Raw genomic sequence first — 20,428 nt, forward strand, 5'->3', positions numbered from 1 at the left:
TTCATCATGGACTTGTTTTGCATTCATTCTGATTCTTTAATTTATTGCCTAAAAATCTTGATTACTGAGTTTGTGGGCACCCCTGTAAATTTTGCTCCTGAGGCCAAGACCTCACTCCCTTCACTAAACTTGAACTCAAACCAAACCTTGCCCTTGGGGCACTGAAGGTCATCAACTAATACATACTCACACGGTGGCGGGGGGGCCGGTATCGAAGCTGCGTCATCCTCTTGTTTTGGATTTGGGGTATAGGTAGACTGGCCTTGCCACTAATTTGCTGCATGACCCCAGGCAAGCTGCTTTTCTTCACTCAAGTTCAGTGTCTCATCTGGAAAAACACTAAACTGGGAGAATTCTCTTTTTGACACAGACAAGAATGTCTTCTTTTGACAAATAAGTAAACAAGATCATTTCAATGTATGCTACGTGCCATATGAGGGAGTGCGTGTGTGAGAGATGTTACAATAGGGGATCAGGAAAGTTCTCTCAGGGGAGGTGGTGAGCTGAAACATCAACGTTAAGTGGACACCATGGCTTGCAATTGTTTTTTTTTTGACAGCTGATTTTAATGAGCCCTTAGTTTGTGCCTGTTATAACATGTATAACAACTGTTAGGTGTCCCAACTCATCTTTCCCAACAATGCTGTGAGGTTAGGACTCTTGTTATAGCTTTTAAAATTGATATTGATAAGGAGACAGAAGCAACAAGAAGCCAGTTAATTTAGGAAGATCACTAGCTAGCAAGTGGTGGAAAAAGAACGGGCACGTGGTCACGGGGGATTCAAAGCTTGCCGTCAGTGATTACTTAATGAGCATCTCCTGCAGAAGTAGATACAGGGCCATTTTTCATCCTCCTCATTTACCAACACTTAGGAAATACTAAATAGATCTCACGCATGGTGCAGACTTTTAAAAGAGTCCACTTTGGGGGTGATGGGACTTCGGTATCTTGATCGTGCTGCTGGTTACAGGTCTGTATGAATTAGTCAAAACGGGCAGAACTGTGCACTAAAATGGGTGATTTTTACTGTAGGTGAATTATATTTTAATTAAAAAAAAAATCTCCACGCCCAACCCTCCACCTCCACCCCCCTATCCCAGCTACAGCAGCAAGGGCCTTGAAGTGGTCCCTGCCCCTAACTTCCGCGGCGAGGGTGAGGGAAGAGACTTCGGGGGCGGGCCCAGGTGAGGGAAGGGAGTAAGCCCCGGTGGGCCGGCCGAGAAGCAGGGAAAGGGAGAAACTAGGAACAGCTGAGCGCCCCCCGGGGAAGGACGGGAAGGGCCCGTGGACCGCGGGGCGAGCCCGGGGAGGGCGGGGGGATGCCGGGAGAGAGGGAGGGACCTGCGGGCGGGAGGGCGAGAGGCACAGGCGAGGGAGGAGGGCGAGGCGTGTGCTCCGGAGCCAGCCTGGGGCTGCGAGGCGGAGACAGCCCACCGGCCGCCGAAGGTGCCTGCCGAAGGTGTCCGCCCAGGCGACCCCCCTTCGCGGCCGCGGTGCGGACGGACCGACGGACGGCGTTGCTTGCAGGAGGCGCCCGGACATGTTCAGCCGGAGCTCCCGGAAAAGACTCTCCAGCCGCTCGGTGAGTGTGCCCCGCCCGAGCGGGGCCAATCCCCGGGTACCCCGGCCCTCCGCGAGCGCCCCTGCCCAGACTCCTTCCGCCCGGCGGCCGCGCACCTGTGGCCCCAGGTAAGCCGGCCCCACGGGCGGGGGTGTGGCCCGGGCGCGCGGGAGCGCTCGTAGGGACAGAAGGGGTTAAGTCCGGATCCCGAGTCCCGGGGAGAGCCAGACCAGGAACCGTGACCCTGAATGTCACCCCCCCACACCCCTCCTTTGCCCCTTCCGTTAAGGCAGGTCGCATTCCCAGCACCCAAGCTCCAGCTTCTTGGAGCTCTAGCCGCGGACTTGACTTTGGGGTTGTTTTTTGGGGTGTCCCGTTCTGCCCCCTTCCCGGGAGCCCCAGCCTGGTCCAAGGCGAGCGCGCGATGGTCGCTTCTTAGGGACTCTGGGAAGCAGAAAGGTCTTGCTTTTGTTTCTTAGAAACCCGTGACCAAGGTGTCTGGGGGAGACAAAGCCCCAGCCAGGGCCATTTCTTGGTGGCTTAGTGCCCACGCCAGAGACAGCCCGCCTAGACTTCCCCAGGCGAGAGACCACCCCAGGGGCACCGGCAGCGCCCCACCCCAAATCCTCTACCTCGGAGAGGAGCTTCGGAGTCAAATCAGAGGAGGTGGGGTGGGAGAGGCAGGCCGTCCCGCCTGGGGCACAGTGGGGCTTTGGAGGGAGCCCCGGCGGCGGAAACATGCTTGTGTTGTCTTTTTGTTTTGAAGTTGACCGGACTGGGGCGGATCGAGAGAGGCCAGCCATGTAACGCCTGTGGTGACCAGTGCCCAGGGTTCGCCTTGCATAAATGGAGGTAGGACCCCTTACATGGGATTCCTAAAGAAACACCACTTCTGGGGGGAAACCTATACATATATGTCATATATGTGTATGTATGCACACAAGCACATTTTTCGCCTTTTAAATTCACGCGTAAGTCACATGGAAAGAATGCAAAGGCTGTTCTTTTAAGAGTGGGACTACATCTGCTACAAATATTGAAGGTGGAAGTGGTGACCAGACACTGAGAATGCAGGAGAGCCGGGCTCAGGCTGCATTTCCCTGATGTGAGAGTTCTGGGTCTCTTGTACCCACCCTCTGTGTATCTAAGTCACTCTGTCCCAAGCGATTCAAGGCACGACAGTTTTTCCGAGTGCCGCAGTACAGCATGTGTAGGATTCCTGGGACTAGCTGGTGTTTTCCAATTGTGTTTTTAATTCAGCCTCTGTAACTCTGGGTCCCAACCACAAATCCACCACTGCCTGCCTGTGCTGTGTCAACCCTCTTCGGTGGCCAGATGTTTCTTATTAATGTGCCGTGAATGTTGACTTCCAGGCAGCCCCAGCCTGGATTGGAATGATTATGTTTGGGGGACAAGGGATCTGGGTGCCCTCCCAGTACATCTGGCTGCTGGGGCTCTGGCTGGGAAAAGTTAGGGTGCAGGCTTACAGGCCCTCTGTTTGGTGATAGAAAGAGAAGAGATGGATCCTTCTTGGCAACTTCATGAAAAGGCAAAAGCAGTTGCAGGAGAAAATTCTGCAACATTGTAACCCGTTCTCTCTTTGCTTATTGCATCTTCCCCCCCCCCAACCCCCATGTCCCTTTGAAGAATGCTGTTTCTGGATACTGGGGAGAAAGGCCTGCTTTGATTTGGTGTGGTTAGGTTTGTTTTTTTTTCCCCTCTGTGTGTGCTTCTCTCGTTTCTCCCAATTGGTCATGTGTGCTGGGCACCCAGTTATAAGGAAACTCCCAACCGGCTCCTTCAGAAATTAAATGCTTTTGTTCTTGCCTCTGATGGGTCTGGCAGCCTCTTTGCCTTTGTTTCAGGACACTGAGTGCAGCCCTTATGGCTCCCTAGCATTTAATAACTTCTGTGGCAGAGGCAAGGCTGGGCGACCTTATAAATATATAATGCGCAGACATAGGCATCCATCAGTCCTGCTGATGTTGTAGCCCAAATAGGTGTGCTTTGGACTGGCCCCTGGTGTGTCCCCAATGTGAAAGTGGCGATACATGGGAATAGGTGCAGAAGCGTCATTTTTTTCAACCAAATCCTGTGTGACAGTGCTGATCCCTTCCTGTTTGAACCGTCTTGTGCTCTAATGGGGGGTGGGAAAGGCAGAGTGGTGAACAGGAGAGTGATTTCCGGCTCCTCCCCTACTCTGGAGCCTTTGGGTCAACTTCTGACCAGAGGCCTATGGGGCCATGGTACAGTGTGCGTGTGTACCCAGGTTCCCCTCCTTTTGGTCTCTGTGACCTCTGACCTCCAGCCAGTCACTCTCCCTAGTTCTCAGTTTCCCTGTTCCGCTAGGTGGGAATAATTATGGTACTTAACTTCACAGCTTTATTGTAGGGATGAAATGAGATATTGAAAACACATTGTTTGCTCCATACCAGGCACACAATAAACATTAGCTACTTTTGTCAATTATTTTTAGCTTCCTCTCAGCTGTTGCCCTGGAGGAATCATAACTAGCTCACTTGAGGCTGCTGGGTGTCCCCCGGTCACTTTAGACTGTCATGACCACAGCTTCTTAGAGACCCTTAAGCTGTTTTAACCCAGCTGGTTTTGTGAGGGGGAAACGAGCGTTTGATTTTCAGCCCATTATGGAGCCTTTCTTTCGGAAAGAGCCTTTCATGAGGCTGAGATAGGTTTTCATGCAGAAGCAGTTTCTTCACTAGCAGCAGAAAAGCCTCCATGAATGCGGTTTTTATAGTCTTTCCACCCATTGCTGGAAAGGAAGCAGATCCTTGCTTTTTGCCCCCTCCTTTTCCCTCATGGGCATGTTTTGGGTGACCTTTTAGGGAAGGGGGACAACCATTTCTGGGTTATGGCACAATATTCTTTTTGGCAGTTTGAAATCCACAGTATGCTCCGTTTCCACTCCTCTGACTGGGGGGCACTCTGAGCCCCTGGGAGAGACCGTTGTATCCGGATAGGAGGAAAGGCTAGCCTGACAGAGGCTGAAAGGCTGCCTTTGGTCTGTTGCAAGGAGAGTGAATTTTCCTTGCCCCCAAGTACCAAGACACCCTAAATATTACGGCTCATGGGTGTCAGCTTGTCCCTCTGCTTCTGCATGCTCCCCCTGCAAACCATTGTCCACACAGCAGGCAGCTCCTAAAAGCAGAAAGGACTGGCGTTCCTGCCTGCAGCACGAAGGTACTGAAGTTCTTGGGAGGAAGCGGGTTGTAAACAAACTTTGCTTCCCTTTCTGGTGTGCTGGAGAGAGCTGGGGCTTTGAAGTGCAGAGGGACCAGGGCTGTGGTCTTGCTCTGGTTTTGCCAAGCTTTGTGATCTTGGGTGAAAGACTCAGGCTCCCTGAGTTGCATTTTCCTCAGCCGTCACACTGGGATCTCTCCACTGAACAAATATTTGAGGGCCTGCTTGTGCCAGGTGCTCCGCTGTGCCGGGGATACGGCAAAGAACAAAATAGACAGGATTCCTGCCCTCATTCAACAAATAATTACAATTTAGATAAGGTGGTCCAGAGAGGGCTCTCTGAGGAGGTGACATTTGCACAGAGACTTAGATGAAGCAAGGGAGGAGGGTCCTGTTGATTCAAACCTGAGGCAGGAACCGGCAGAATCACCGTCTCATGGGAGCCTGTTAGAAATGTGAAGTCTCAGGCCCTGCCCTGGACTTGCTGAATCTGACTTTAGGCCTTAACAAGATCCCCAGCTGATTCATGTGCAGGGCAAAGATTGAGGAAAGCTGAGTTACAACACCTGGCACTGCTTCAGCCAGCTGGCTCTCTGCCCTCTGGGGCTTCTGTGTGTGAGCAAAGATGCCTAAGGTTCTGTGGAGGGCTGTTATCTCTTATGGAGATTTTCCTGAGGGCTCATTGTCCTTCCCTATTTATATTGTCACCCACAGCTTTAGGTGGCAAATGTGGGGATTTTTAGGATTTCTAAAAACAAAAAAAAACCCCCCACAAAAAACCAAAACCCACAGGAGTTGCTTGTGTTGCAGAGGGCTCATAATCGTCAGCCAAAGCGCCCTCCTCCACCTGATGCAGGACAGCTGGGGAGCAAAGATGGGCACTGCTCCCTACAGGTGACCTGGCTCCAAAAAAGCAGCCCCTCAAGGCAGCCCAGGACAAATTCCGCAGTGGCCAGGCTGCTGAGGGAATTCTCATTAACAGGAAGATTAAGGCATCTTTGTGGACCGTGGCCGGAAGAAAATCATTAATAACTAGGCACTTAGTGTACTCTGCCACGAGACAGCTTTGTGAGTGGGGATTAATTGGACTTGCTTGTTTGTACCCAGTTTGAGCAGGGAGGGGGAAATAGCCATTTTTACAGTGACGATTTGCCCTTTGAATGCCTAGGCACTGAGGAATAAAGAGGATAATAATGATACCAAAGCAACCTCAGCAGTGACGAGGCTGCGTGTGTACTTACTCTGTCCAGAGCTGTCTCCCCGCATTTCTATTGATACGTACATTTCTGCTGCATCCTCACCAAAACCTAAGAGGCAGATGTGGTGATTTTCCTGATGAGAAACTGAGGCTCACAGTTGTTCAAACAGTGGCCCAGGGCTTCCCTGGTGGCGCAGTGGTTGAGAGTCCACCTGCCGATGCAGGGGACACGGGTTCGTGCCCCGATCTGGGAGGATCCCACATGCCGCGGAGCGGCTGGGCCCGTGAGCCATGGCCGCTGGGCCTGCGCGTCCGGAGCCTGTGCTCCGCAACGGGAGAAGCCACAACAGTGAGAGGCCCACGTACCGCAAAAAAACAAAACAAAACAAAACAAAACAAAAAAAACAAAACAGTGGCCCAAGGTCTCCTGGCTACTGAGAATGAAGCTAGGATTTGGCTCTAAAACCCAGGCTGGTTTCCCTGTGACTCCCTGCCTCTTGTGACTTCTCTATTCTAAGGCAGAGGTCACAGACTAGAGGCCCTCGGCTCACATCCTGCCTGTGGATGGGTTTTGTTTGGTCTGCATGGTATATTAAATGAGGGGCTTTTTCTAACATGAAAATCCAGGTTTCCAGCTTCTCTTGAAGAATCCAAAGATGTGGTAACATGGGGCCGACTTTCCTATGTGGCAGAAACTGGCAGCACACAAGAGGTCTCCCTTTAGATGGGTGTGACCTTGACTCACCCTAGTCACCAACATTCCAGTCGCATTTGGGGACCTCTTCCAACACTTAGGTGACCTGTCAGGTCCTGGAAGTGATTGGAAATTGTGAACCCTAAATGAGTATTCTCATCTCTCCAAAAATCACGTTAAAAAAATAGTAATATCTTCTGTCATATTAGCTGCCATTTTTAAAGCGTTGACAATGCCAGGTGAGTGTCTCACATCCTTCCAGTCTTTCACTTGCAACAGTCCTTGGAGTTGGGTGCAATTATTTACACCACTTCTGATAGTTAAGGAAAGTGAGTCTCAGGTTAAATAACTTGCCTAAGGTTCTGCAGCCCCTTAGTCAGTGGGGCTGTCTGACTTCCAACCCTGTCTGACTTGAAAATTCTGTGTTCTAGACCAGAAATTCTCAAACCTGGCTGGTATATGAATCACCAGGGGATCTTGTTCAAATGCAGATTCTGATTCAACAGGCTTGAGGGCAGAGGACTAAGATGCTGCATTTTTTAACAAGCTCCCAGGTGATGCTGATGCTTCTGGTCCAGGGACATACTTTGAACAGGAGTTGGCAAACTCCTATTTGGTCTGCTGGCCAAATCAGACCCTTCACCTGTTTTGTATGATTCATAAGCCATGCATGGTTTTAACATTTTTTAATGGTTGGGAAAAAAATCAAAAGAAGAATAATATTTCATGACATGCAAAGTCTATGAAATTCAAATTTTATTGCCCATAAATTGTTATCTGAACAGAGTCACTCCCACTTCTTTACATATTGTCTGTGGCTGGTTTTGACCTACAGCAGTAGAGTTGAGTACTTGAAACAGAGAATGTACAGTTTACAAAGCCAAAAACATTTACTCTGTCCATTTACAGAAAATGTTTGCCGACTCCGGGTCTATACCACTAGTAGGGGAATATGCAAGTAGCTTCTCTTAGTTTTAGAAGAAAGGAATCTGAGAACCTTTTGGGAGGTTCAGAGCTAAAGGAAACATCCCCTCCAACCTGGATGAGAGTGGTGCTAAAATCAAAGGCAACCAAAGAACCAGGCAACAGACTAAAGCCATTTCTAAAGGGCATGTGGAGATGAGGCTGGCAAGACCAGATCAATGAACCGCCGGTGGATCCTAAGCTCCTTGTAATCCCTTTAACGTTTCAGCTTTGCTGATAAATGTAGATTTGACTCTTGCATTAAAAGGCTGGCTTTCAGAACAAGCCTCCCGGAGTTGCACTTTGATGAGCGGCTGATATGGAAAGCCCAGAGCAATGGTAGCCTTGTGAAGTCATTTTAATTATGCAGAGTGGTTAGTCTGGGGACAACGGCCGCCTTTCCAGGCAGGCTGCTTGGCCTCTGAGTGGCTGTTCCCCAAGCAGCGCTCACTGGGTCAGCCAGGACTGTGCCTTGAAAAGCATCTTTCCTTAGTTGCCCTGGTAATTGTGTTGATTGATGACTGAGGTGGTAATTTGGGGAGATGCCGGCCTGGTTTCCTTTAGTGGTTGTAATTTGGCTGAGAAATGGGTTCCCACTGATTTTTTTTTGCTTGGGCAGGAAAAACCACTCTGTCTCAGTCAACTGGTGTGCCAAGAAAAGGGGGAAAAAAGTAGGTGGAGTGCGTGTGCGTGTGTGTGTCCACGCGCTTGTGCCTAAGAAATTCTTGGAATCCTCTAGGTAGGGAAAGATGCTTAGCGGCTAAGAAACGCTGGTTGGCTCACCTTCCTTATGTCATTAGCATTTGATAATATGCCCGGTAGAAGCTGAAGCACCTAAATAGAGGTTTTTCTTTTGAGGAAATATGTATGTTCATCCCAAAGTATCTGTATTATCTCTGATTTTGAAATAAGACATGGCTATTATAAAAGATTTAAAAATCACAGGCTTCCCTGGTGGCACAGTGGTTAAGAATCCGCCTGCCAATGCAGGGGACACGGGTTCAAGCCCTGGTCTGGGAGGATCCCACAGGCCTCAGAGCAGCTAAGCCCATGCGCCACAACTACTGAGCCTGCACTCTAGAGCCCATGAGCCACAACTACTGAGCCTGCGCTCTAGAGCCCGTGAGCCACAACTACTGAGCCTGCGTGCCGCAACTACTGAAGCTCGTGTGCCTAGAACCTGTGCTCCGCAACAAGAGAAGCCACCGCAAGGAGAAGCCTGCGCACTGCAACGAAGAGTAGCCCCTGCTCCGGCAACTAGAGAAAGCCCACACACAGCAACAAAGACCCAACACAGCCAAAATTAAAAAAAAAAAAAAATTACACGAAATTTCAATTTTAAGTCCATAAATAAAGTTTGAATGGAACACAGCCATGCCTATTCATTTAGCATCATCTACGGCTGCTTTTACAGTAGCAGAATTGAGTAGTTGAGACAGCCCTCATGGTCCACAAAACTGAAAGTATTTACTAGCTGGCCCTGTACAGAAACAGTTTACTCACCTCCACAGCTAGAAATATATGTTTATGGCTTGGGATTTATTTCTTCATATTCATTCAAATTATTATTAACAAGATTTTATAGAAAATACACATGCCACATATGGTCTTTTATAGCTTACTTTTTTCTTAGAAATAGGTTTTGGACATCTTTATATGTCCGTGTATAAAGGACATAAAGATCTAATATATTTATTAGCTTTTAGAATCCAGTATATGGGTTATCACTGAATTAAATATTTTTGGTTCATGGCTGCTTTGGCTGTTTTCCTTTGTTCCTCATTATACACCATATGACAGTAGCTTTTCTTATGCTATGACACGCTGATGTGGAGCTCTTGTCAAATTGTCCTCCAAAGAGATGTTGCCAACTTCCACTCCCATTCCTTAAAAAATTGGAGTGTATTTGTGTGTTTTCTTTGGGCTGAAACTTTGAAACATCTCAGCTTGTGGAGCAACCTGGCAATTAATCCTTGTTTAATCACCCTAACTGACAATTTGTACCTGATGAATAGTGAGAAAACACAGAGCACTGATGTCAGTCATCTTTTTTTTCAAAACACATTTTATTTGTCTTGAATTCCCAAAGTGATATCCACATTCTGTTGAAAGGTTGTCATTCATCCTTATGCTTCTGTTGTTTAAGGTTGGTGGGATGAGGGGAATCTAATGAATTTGTTATTTTGTGGTCTCAAAAAGCTGGAAGATTATCCTTTAACTCTGCGATTAATGAGTATCCAGAGGGAATTTCCTGTGAACTGAGGGAGCATTCCCTGAAGGGAATGATTTCTAGATCATTGAGCATTTTGAGATCAAAAGGATTCTACCTGCATTGTATATGAGAGAGTCATGGGGGTTGAACTCTGGGAAGAAATGTGTATTTCTAGGCAGTGTCATAAAAATTTCTACGAAGCTTGTAAGGGCTGCTGGGGGAGCATTCTAGCTGTGTGGTTAAACGGACAGGCTTTGAAGGTACTTCGCTGGAACTGTAGTCTTGGTTCTGCCTCTTACAGGCTGAGTATCCTTAGGAAAGTGACTTAACCTTTCTGAGCCTTTCTTGGTTTTCTCACCTGAAAACCTATCTTGGTTTTCTCATCTGCAATGTGGGAATAGTATTACTTATTACCATGAGGTTATCTTACGTGGTTATTGTGAGACTTAAATGGGATAATGTGTGTGCATTGTGCCTCATTGGGCATGATGCGTAACGTGGGCTCCATATACGTTTGTGGTTGGAAGGAGGGTTAATGGAAACAGAATTAGATAAGGAACAAGAATACCTGGGTTCACGGCCCTGACATTGTAGGTTATGTGACAGAGAACAAGTCACTTCCCCACCATGAGGCACAGCCCTTCATTTGCTAAAAATGAGGGTGATGATTCTTGTCTTAGGGCCTTAACTCAGAAGAGATGGAGTCGAGTCCCCCCTGATGTGAGGATTTAGGGTCTAAAGGAATGAGACTTCCTGATGGAATAGCAGATTCATATGGCTCATCACAGACACACCTGGGGACATGTACACTTTAGATGAAATGAAGTTTAGAAGAATTGGACCTTATACCCTCGCAGTCTCTTTGCTTAAGTGAAATATGTGCATGATGTTTGTAAAAACAATTTGCAACCTATAACAGGAAGACGACAGTTAGACGCTGCCTTTGGGGTCAGTATATAAAACGGGGCTTTTTTGTGCCTGGCACCCATGAAAATTCATGTCCAAGGTGAAAATCACACATCATGAAGGCAATACTGAATTCATTTTACCCAAGCCTGCTTAATAAGTATGAATTTTTGTGGTGCCTAGTGTGCCATGCTAAACACTTCCATTTACACAGTCACCAGTCCTTGAGCAGAAGCTTCCTTTTCTAAGCCGTGAGAAACAACGATATTTATACAATATTTGAACCCAAGATGATACCCTGGAAACTCCTGAGATAAGATCTGGACTGTACCTACATTTTGTTGACATTGTACAGGATTTAAAATTTTGATTAGTTGCCAACCTGTGATATTTTGGGTAAAAATTCAGATTTAAGGTTTTCTCTGGAATAATGAAAAAATTATGAAAATTTCGGGCAATTCATATTCCTTCCATTGTTTTAGATAGAACACCCGTGTTCGGCTTTTTCCACAATCCCCACCATTCCCTCTTGTTTACCTGACCTGCCTCACCCATTTACATTCCTGGCTGGCCGCTATAGTCGTCTGATGTTGTGACTGCTGATTTGAAGAAGTGAGTGAGGGAATATGTACTACTGGAAGGATGATAAGAATGGGAGATTGGAATAAAGGTGCCACTTGGTGGGAACAGCTGTGCTAATAAGCAAAACATCCAAGCAGCTAAATCCTCCCTGTCCTGGAGATGCTCTTGGGATGGAGCTGATATGATTGAGGACGTGCTGTGTGCTTGGCTTCTTTCATGCATCACCTCTTGTCATCCTCAGAACAATTTTCTGAGGCATGTACTTTATCTTCTCCTTTCTAAATCTGAAGAAACTGAAGCCCAGGGAAGTTAGGTAACATGCCCTACCTAGGTCATGCAAATAATAAGTAGTGGAGTCAGGATTCAAAACCAGGTCTTGAGGGCTTGAGATCACACATTCTTTAACCAAGAGAGACTCTTAAGCTTTGTCATTTTGACCCTCCTGGTCTAAATATAAAACAGTACCTTGGCAAAAACAGAATCTTACATTCTCACTGGCCTAGGGATGAGATCTAACTGTTGTCAGATATCTGAAGAACCCTAGGCTAGTTGGCTTACTTGAGGCTGGGGTCTTAAAGGTGAAACTCCTATAAAGTTAGAGGGTGTGGTGTTGAGCTTATTGGGGTATCTGAAAGGTGAGAAATTGAATTAAATATAATGCGATTTCCAGTAAAAGGCTACTTGCAATTTTCTGATCAGATCTGCATACATTAAAGGAGGCTCCATTCAGCTTGTTTATAGCTTTGGTGTTAAACTGGGGGCTCTGGGGAGTTTGTGAGAGCAGGCAGGTCGAGGGCATTCTTCAGAAATGCCATTTGCATGTTTCCTCGAGGAAACATCCACCAAAGGGATCAGTCAAGGGAGGGAGTTTACAGTGCATCCCTTCAGCAGCCAATTTGAGCTCAAAACAAGCTAAAAATAAAGAAAACGGTCATTATCCAGTCTTTGGACCTGTTTTTGAACTTCTGCTCCCCATTGCTTTACCAATTCTGACACTGTGTTGCAAAACAGACCCAAGCACATTTGACTGTCAGAAGGCATTTAATGAGAACATTATTTGATTTTATGTTTGGTAAACTACTTGGTGGTGCAGAAACTGCTTTCACGATTCTTTAAAACGGACTCGTTATGTGTACGTGTAATGTACCCAGAGCGGGTCCTCCAAGTTTGCATGCTGAGGAATTAGGCCTCCCGGGGACTTTTTAAAAGAATGCAGGTGTTTTCTTTCTTCAACAACACTATGAAATGACTCTAATAATATAATTTTTCAAAGTCTTTTGTTCCGCAATCAGGCACCCAGGAGTGCTCCTGTCATTTGCATCCTTGATGACTGGGCCTTTGGAGCTTCTCCAGCAACTTAGTGAGTTGTTTGGAAATCATAACGACAGGCTTCTTTCATCTTTATGAAGTCCCAGATTTGGAGACAATAGATATCTGGGAGAGTCTCCGTCATCTTGGATCTGGAATATTTGGAGCCACAGGGAAGGACACATATGTATGTTTTCCTCTGCTCTGAGAGACAAAAGCATTTAATAGATGTGTCCACCTGCTAGGGATTTTGTATAATTTTTTTAAACTTCAAAATCCTGGTGATAACAGCGTTTTAAGGCAGTTTTATTTATTATTTTACATTCATTTTGATCCAATTGTTGCATTAAGTGTGCAGTGTAGACAATTTGGAAAATTCAGCAATGTGAAATGATTTATTTTTTTTTAAAAAAGAGCATTAACTCCATCACATGAAGTGGAAGGAGTATAGATCTTTTACCTTTAGGGTGTGATTTCCTTCTAGTCTAGTTTCTTTATGGTAGAGTTTTATGTAGTTGTACCAGTTTTCTAGAACTGCTGAAACAAATTACTACAAACTGTGTGGGTTCAGACAACAAAATGGATCCTCTTACAGTTCTGAAGGCTGGAAGTCTAAAATCAAGGTGTCGGCAGGGTTCGTTCCCTCTTTTGGCTTTGAGAGAGAATCCATCCCTTGCCTGTCTTAGCTTCTGGGGACTCTTGGCAGTGCTTGGCCTTTGTGGCTTACAGATGTGTCACTCCGTTCTCTGCATCTGTCACCACATAGTGTTCTTCCTCTGGGTTTCTGTCCCCTTCTCTTTGAAGGGCTTGTCATTGGATTTGAGCCTACCCTAATCTAGGATGATTTCATCAACTTAATTATATCTACAAAGACTCTTTTCTAAATGAGATCACATTTAGAGATTCCAGGTGGATCTTTGAAGGGACCACTATTCAACCCATTATAATTATGGAAGTAAAGCATATATATATATATATATATATATACACACACATATATGTAAATATATATACACAGTTTCATATTTGTAAGCAGTGTGCCCAATTTGGACTTTCTAAACGTGTTATTTGTGAAAGTACAGTGGTGTGGAAGGGCTGGGCCTTGACTCGGGCATCTTTGTGGGAAATACAACTTACTTGTCTTTTCTGGGCAAGTTAAATGTTTGCAACAGGACAAGATTGTACAAGCTGCTCTTAGCAGAGGGAACTCTGAGATGGAATTTGCTGCCCATATTGATGAATTCAGCTGTCTGAATCAGTTGACCCCTGGGTCACCCTATGAAGTCCATCCATCTTCTTTGAGCTTTTGTTGGGCCTTGCCAGGGAGATGTATAGGAAATGAAGTGGTAGTGTGTAGACAGTTATTTGTGGGAAGAGCTTCTCGCCCTAGGGCCTTTTAATTAATCTCTAGGCTATATAACCGATTCGCTTTCAAAGGGAAAAAATGTGGGCTTCCTTAGAAAAGGAAATTCTTCATCATCCTAGAAACAGGGCCCACAAAATCCTCCCGGAGCTGACTCACTCTATCCCTCCCCCATCCTTATCCCCCCGGCCCTGTGCCACTTCTCCGTAAACACAGTCCGAAGAACTATAACATTAATTGTACTTCCTCATTCCCTGATGTCTGTTAAATCCAGCATGAATGGATCTAGGCTTTTCAGAATAAATTATGTGAAATAAAAATGAAAGCAAATTATGATTTTTTTATCATCATGTTAGCTATCATGAATTGAACATTTACAATATGCTAGGGACATTATATTCTAAGCGTGTTTCTTGTATTCTTATTTAATTCTTGAAACCTGTTATGAGAGAAACACCATCATCCACGTTGGTTTCATGAGGAAACTGAGAGCCTGCAAGTGAGTTACTTTCCCAAGGTCACGCAACTAGTTAGTACTCAAACCAAGGTTAAATCTTACAACCCTGACTGTTGTTTGGGCTCTTAAACCCCATATTATGTGCCTGGCTCCAGAGGATTCTTACTGATGCTAAACCATAGTTTTCACACTTCCGTATTCATCAGAATCGCCAGGAGGGCTGCTCCCCTCCCCCCTCAGAGTATCCCATTCATTAGATCTCGGTTGGTGCTTATAATTTACATCTAATAAATTAGGTGCTGCTGTTGTTGCTACTGCTGGTCCAGGGAACACAGTTTGAGAACCGCCAGTCAACACCATAGCCCAGCCCTCCAGGACTTACATAGTCACATCAGTTTATCATTACCAGATAAACACGATTTCAGTGACTGTCCAGTGCAGCAGTCCATACGCTTTCTTATCACAAAGTAGTGTAGGTTACTCTTACATGGTTGGTATTGATGTTGAGGGCTAGGAGTTTAGATTGGAAAGAAGGTCCCCACCTCCCACTTAAGCTTTAGTAGAGTCTTGGCTTCTTCCTCTTTCCTATCACCATGGAATTTAATAAAGTGGTTTTTAAGCTCTTTCATCAGCTGGAAAGTAGAGCCAGCCAAGGTCTGGTATCTGTGAAGATGACTAGAGATTAATGAAATGTTCTAGCCCCACCAGATAATAAAATACATTATAAAGCTACAGAAATGAAAATAGTATGGTATTGGAGCAGGAATAGATTCCTGTGACAGACTAGAAAATCTCCAAAAATCGACCCACGTATTGTGGGACAGTGGTCTGTGGTAAAGGTGGACATATAAAAGCAGTGGGGAAAGATTCAATAAATGGTGCTAGGACAAGAAGCTTCCCATTTAGAATAAAAAGAGATTAATCCAAAACTTCTAAAGAGCATTAAAATTTGAGGGGCTTCCCTGGTGGCGCAGTGATTGGGAATCTGCCTGCCAAGGCAGGGGACACGGGTTCCAGCCCTGGTCCGGGAGGATCCCACATGCCGCGGAGCAGCTAGGCCTGTGCACCACAACTACCGAGCCTGCGCTCTAGAGCCTGTGAGCCACAGCTACTGAAGCCCGCATGCCTAGAGCCCGTGCTCCTCAACAAAGAGAAGCCACCGCAATGAGAAGCCCGCGCACCACAACTAGAGAAAGCCTGCACGCAGCAACGAAGACTCAATGCAGCCAAAAAAAAAAAAAAAGAATTAAAATTTGATTATGGACCAATGCTTTTACAAGTTTAGAGAGTAAAAAGCATATCCAAGTTCAAGTATTTGCTCTTCCTTTTTCTCTTACTCACCTCTTGCTGCACTGGCCACCTTACTGGTCCCCAAACACAGCAGACGTATTCTCACCTTGGGGCATCTGCCCTTGCTGGGACCTCCCCCAGGACTGGCCCCCCCAGATACCCATCAGTTTTGTTCCCTTGCTTCCTTCCAGATCTCTCCTCCAATGCTGTTTCCTTAAAGCATTGTTCCTTGACCATCCTAAAATAGTACTCAGGTCCCTCCCTTTTCCCTTCCTCTGACTTCTTTCTTCCCCCCAGAACATCTACCAATACCTGACATATTTGTAATGGATTATCTGGCTTTCCTTCTCAACCTCGATGTAGTTACTTTAGCTTACACAAGAATTTAAACTGCACGAGGATATTTTGTTCCATGTTTCTTTTGTTAAATTCTCCAATACCCAGAAAAATATCTAGTGCATAGCAAAATACCCACCAGAATTTGTTGAATGAATGAATAAATGAATGGATGATAGGAAACCTGGACGTCATAAAGGATGATGGGTTATTTTGAGATGAAATAATTTTAAAATTGTCAAAAGAAAATTGAAAAAAAAATTAGAACCGATATGATAGACAGAGGCCTAATTTTTTAAGATGTGAAAATGGCTCTAATAAGAAAATCATGAAATGACCCATTAGAAAATTGGGCAAAGGGTCTCATCAGGCAGGTGTATGAGAAGGTATCATTTGTTTTCTTAGTAATGTTACCGTTTGTAATGTTTCCGTTTATTTGTGAGACCAGTATGTATAGCTGTTAGAAAATATGTTTGGGTAGAATTGTGATGTCTGTGTTCAATGAACTATAGCATCTCTTTTCCTAGGAAATGTTAAAATAGTTTGCATACTCATGTTTGGGCTAAGCTTTGTTGATTTCTGTCAAGAAGATTCCTTAGGATTTGGAGTTGTCCATGGGTGTAAACAAGACCCATAGCTGTGCTAGTGTGATCCAAGAAACGACAGGAAAACAACAAATAAAAGACTATGCTATCTACATCATCAAAAAATCACTTCTACATCTAGGGATGTGGGCATTTGGCCACTCAGGGATACATTTCTGTTTTCTTGTCATGATGACTTGGGAGTGTTGCCAGTGGCATTTAGTAGGCTGGGGACCAGGATGTTAACTCTTCTGTGTTCTGTGAGATTGTTCCATCACGATGAAGGTGATCCTATCCTGAATGCCAGTGCCATCCTCCCCCAGTGAGAAGCAGTGTAAAGTGTAGTAAGCAGCAAGTGCCTTTGGGAAGTGCTTAGTACACCTCTGATGTTTGGAAACTTAATTAACTTCTCTGGACCTCAGTTTCCCTCATCTATAGATTGAGGGAGATAGATTATAGAATGGGAAAGGCCCCATCATGCAGTATTACTGTTCCTGCTCAAATAGTCAACTGAGGAGATTTGGGCAAGAAGAAATTTAGGAGAACAAATTTTTCAATCAGTCCCTTTGCTGGATAAGCCATCCTTTTCAGGATGTTCTCACTCTTCTGGTCACTCTAGTTGTGTTGTAGAGTTGTATATTTACCAAGGGTGAATTTGTTTGTTGCTGACACTACTTATGCCAGTTATACCTGCTACTATAGTTAGGTAAGTTATCTACATAAGCCCATGAAATATGAATGTGAGAAGAAAAAGGAGCTGTTATTTCTATGAAAAATAAGCTGAATGCTTGGAAATGACCTAAAACAATTATAAAAGATTGGGAAAGAGGCAGAAATTGTAAAAGGACTTAGGTGGTTTGTTTTTTTTTTTTTGACAGTATCTTTAAGTTCTGACAGTACTCTAAAAAAACAAAAACAAACCAAAAAAAACACCATAAAACAAAAAATCTGAACTGGAAATTGAAGAGATGCATTATAGGTGTGTTTTATGGGTGAGATGTAAGGTACTCTGTCTGTAAACCCATAAGCAAAATTCCCTCGCCCACTATAAGTGAATGTATGGTTATGTATTTCAAGAAAAAAATATAAGATATGTATGTATCATTCTTTTGTGATTCCTCAATGTGATAGACACTGCTCGTTGTCTTCATATACATTGTGTACTTCTTCCTTAAAAATATTACCTCCAAAATAATGTCCAGCACATAGCCAGTTAAGACAATGTTTCCTAGCCGTCCTTGCTTCTAGAGATTGCCATTTGACTAAACTCTAGCCTAAGGCATATAAGTAAAAATAGTAAGTACAACTTCTGGGATGTGCTCTTGAAAGGAAAGCATGTACCTTTTTTACCCCGACTTCTTGCCCACTGGAATGTGGATGTGATAGTTGGAGCTCAAGCAACTAAATTGGACCAGGAGGTACAAGCCCTCTGTTGAAAAAAGCAGAATAAGACAAGCAGTGGGGGCTTCCCTGGTGGCGCGGTGGTTGGGAGTCCGCCTGCCGATGCAGGGGACGCGGGTTCGTGACCCGGTCTGGGAGGATCCCGCATGCCGCGGAGAGGCTGGGCCCGTGAGCCGTGGCCGCTGAGCCTGTGCGTCCGGAGCCTGTGCTCCACAACGGGAGAGGCCACAGCAGTGAGAGGCCCGCGTACCGCAAAAAAAAAAAAAAAAAAAAAAAGACAAGCAGTGCCTGGGTCCCTGATGACCATACAGACACATCATAGCCTTGGACTGTATAACTGCAGACTGTATTTCCGTGAGAGAGAAGTTAATTTTCATATTTTTTTAAAAAAATAAATTTATTTATTTATTTTTGGCTGCGTTGGGTCTGTTACTGTTTGCGGGCCTTCTCTAGTTGTGGCGAGCAGGGGCTACTCTTTGTTGTGGTGCACGGGCTTCTCGTTGCAGTGGTTTCTCTTGTTGCAGAGCACAAGCTGTAGGCGCAGGCTTCAGTAGTTGTGGTGCGCAGGCTCAGTAGTTGTGGCTCACGGGCTCTAGAGCACAGGCTCAGTAGTTGTGGCTCACGGGCTTAGTTGCTCCGTGGCATGTGGGATCTTCCTGTACCAGGGCTCGAACCCGTGTCCCCTGTATTGGCAGGTATATTCTTAACCACTGCGTCACCAGATAAGTCCAATTTTCATCTTGTTTAAGCCATTATTATTTTGGATTTTCAGTCACCTATAGCCAAATTTCAACCCAGCTGGACTATAGCAATAGGATACACATTGTGTTCTCAATGGTTGAAAATCCAAAACTGTTCTTTTAATTTTAGGAATACCTGCTAAGGGCAGATGTGCTTTTCCAGAATATACTGTTCTGAGGCAGGAATGTCTTCATCCGAAACCTTGGCATTTCATAAGTTCTTAGAGTTAATGACTTATAGTTATATTATAATAGGTATTAAAGAGAGAGTATTTTTTCCTATTGTTCAGCTGCTCTGTTAATATGTGCCATCATCTATCGAGGAATAACCTGGAACATTTCAGGAATGTCATCATGTAGCACTGATTTCACCCCCTGAAAAAGTGCATATCCTGTTTTGGGATGCGTTTAGAACTGCTTATTTTAGGATTAAAGGGTACAGAGTGAAGGAATACGATTAATCCCTTTGATGGTCCCTATCATTTTACCAGCAGACTAAGCAGAGGGGTTGGGTTCACATTACATCCATGGAGAAGTATGCCTCAGTGCTACTGTGTGTGTGAGGAGTGAAACCCTATCGCCTTTGTGTGAGCACAACACGGCATGCGCCTTTTTAACCTCTTAATTAAATAATCACCATCCAAAAACGTTTCTTTCTGGAAAGTCTGCCCTGTTGGTTGTATCCCAGGTTAGTTTTGTGTGAAAGTCTTTAAGCTGGAATTCGCTTTCTGATGGTTATTCCTGACCAGTTTTCTCAAATTATCTGAGAAGAGTGTTAAATTGGTAATAAAAAATGTCTGAAAAAAAGTTGGATGACATTTTGGGGTCAAATTTTCAAAAGGAAGAGGAACACACTGGGAAATTGATTTATATAAAGCTTAGAAGGAATTTATTCAAGAAAGTTTATTGTGTGTGTACTATGGCTTCACATGCCATAAAATACCGTAAAACTGATATCATAAATGTATATATTTTAAATTAGTTAGATGTCCTTTGACGCATATGTATACATATAGGTATGCACATATGTTATACATAGGTCAGTACAAATATGTATGTGTGTATATGTGTATATATGTACGTATGTTTTGTTTTTTAACATAAATGGTGGCATACCATAGATACTTTTTGTCATGTAACAATAGATCTTGGCGGGTTTTTAATATCAGTATATATAAATATTCTTACAGAAAAAAAGACCATGTAATACCCCATTATATAGCTGTGTTATAATTTTTTTTTTTTTTTAACCAGTTCTCCACTGATGATCATCTAGGATGTTTAAAATTTCTAGTTAATGCAGTGGTGCTTCAGCAGGCGTTCTTATTTGCAGCTCATTGTTGCCTTTACATGTGACAGTACCTGCAGGATAAATTCCTAGACATAGAATCACCGAATCAAAGGGTATGTGCAAGTTAATTAGTTGAATATTGCTAAATAGAAAAAAATGGTTTCCAAAGATATTTAGATCTCTCAGTGTGTATGAGGGTAAAATATTAAATTTAAATGGCCAAGGATTTATCTTGAAGAAACGTTTTGGAATGCTATTTAAAATTTTTATTTTTTATTGTGGCAGGATATTCATAGCTGGAATGCCATTTTGATTCATTATGTTGATGTGCCACCCCGAAGTT

General features: G+C 44.5%; 1 protein-coding gene across 2 annotated transcripts in view; it reads left to right on the forward strand.

The window, feature by feature from the left end:
- The first annotated feature begins 1,470 nt into the window (after positions 1–1,470).
- The window catches only part of PRICKLE2 (prickle planar cell polarity protein 2), a 347,221-nt gene continuing 328,263 nt past the window's right edge, over positions 1,471–20,428 (forward strand). For both annotated transcript variants that reach the window (XR_014016859.1, XM_081246314.1), the window contains exons 1-2: positions 1,471–1,583; positions 2,329–2,414. Coding sequence is in view for 1 of the 2 variants with exons in the window: in XM_081246314.1 (XP_081102440.1) it covers positions 1,542–1,583; positions 2,329–2,414 (128 nt within the window). In the remaining variant the exon portion in view is untranslated. The remainder of the gene's footprint in view (positions 1,584–2,328; positions 2,415–20,428) is intronic.

Source organism: Mesoplodon bidens (assembly GCF_964165515.1).
Source record: "Mesoplodon bidens genome assembly, chromosome: 10".
NCBI classification, from domain to species: Eukaryota; Metazoa; Chordata; class Mammalia; order Artiodactyla; family Ziphiidae; genus Mesoplodon; species Mesoplodon bidens.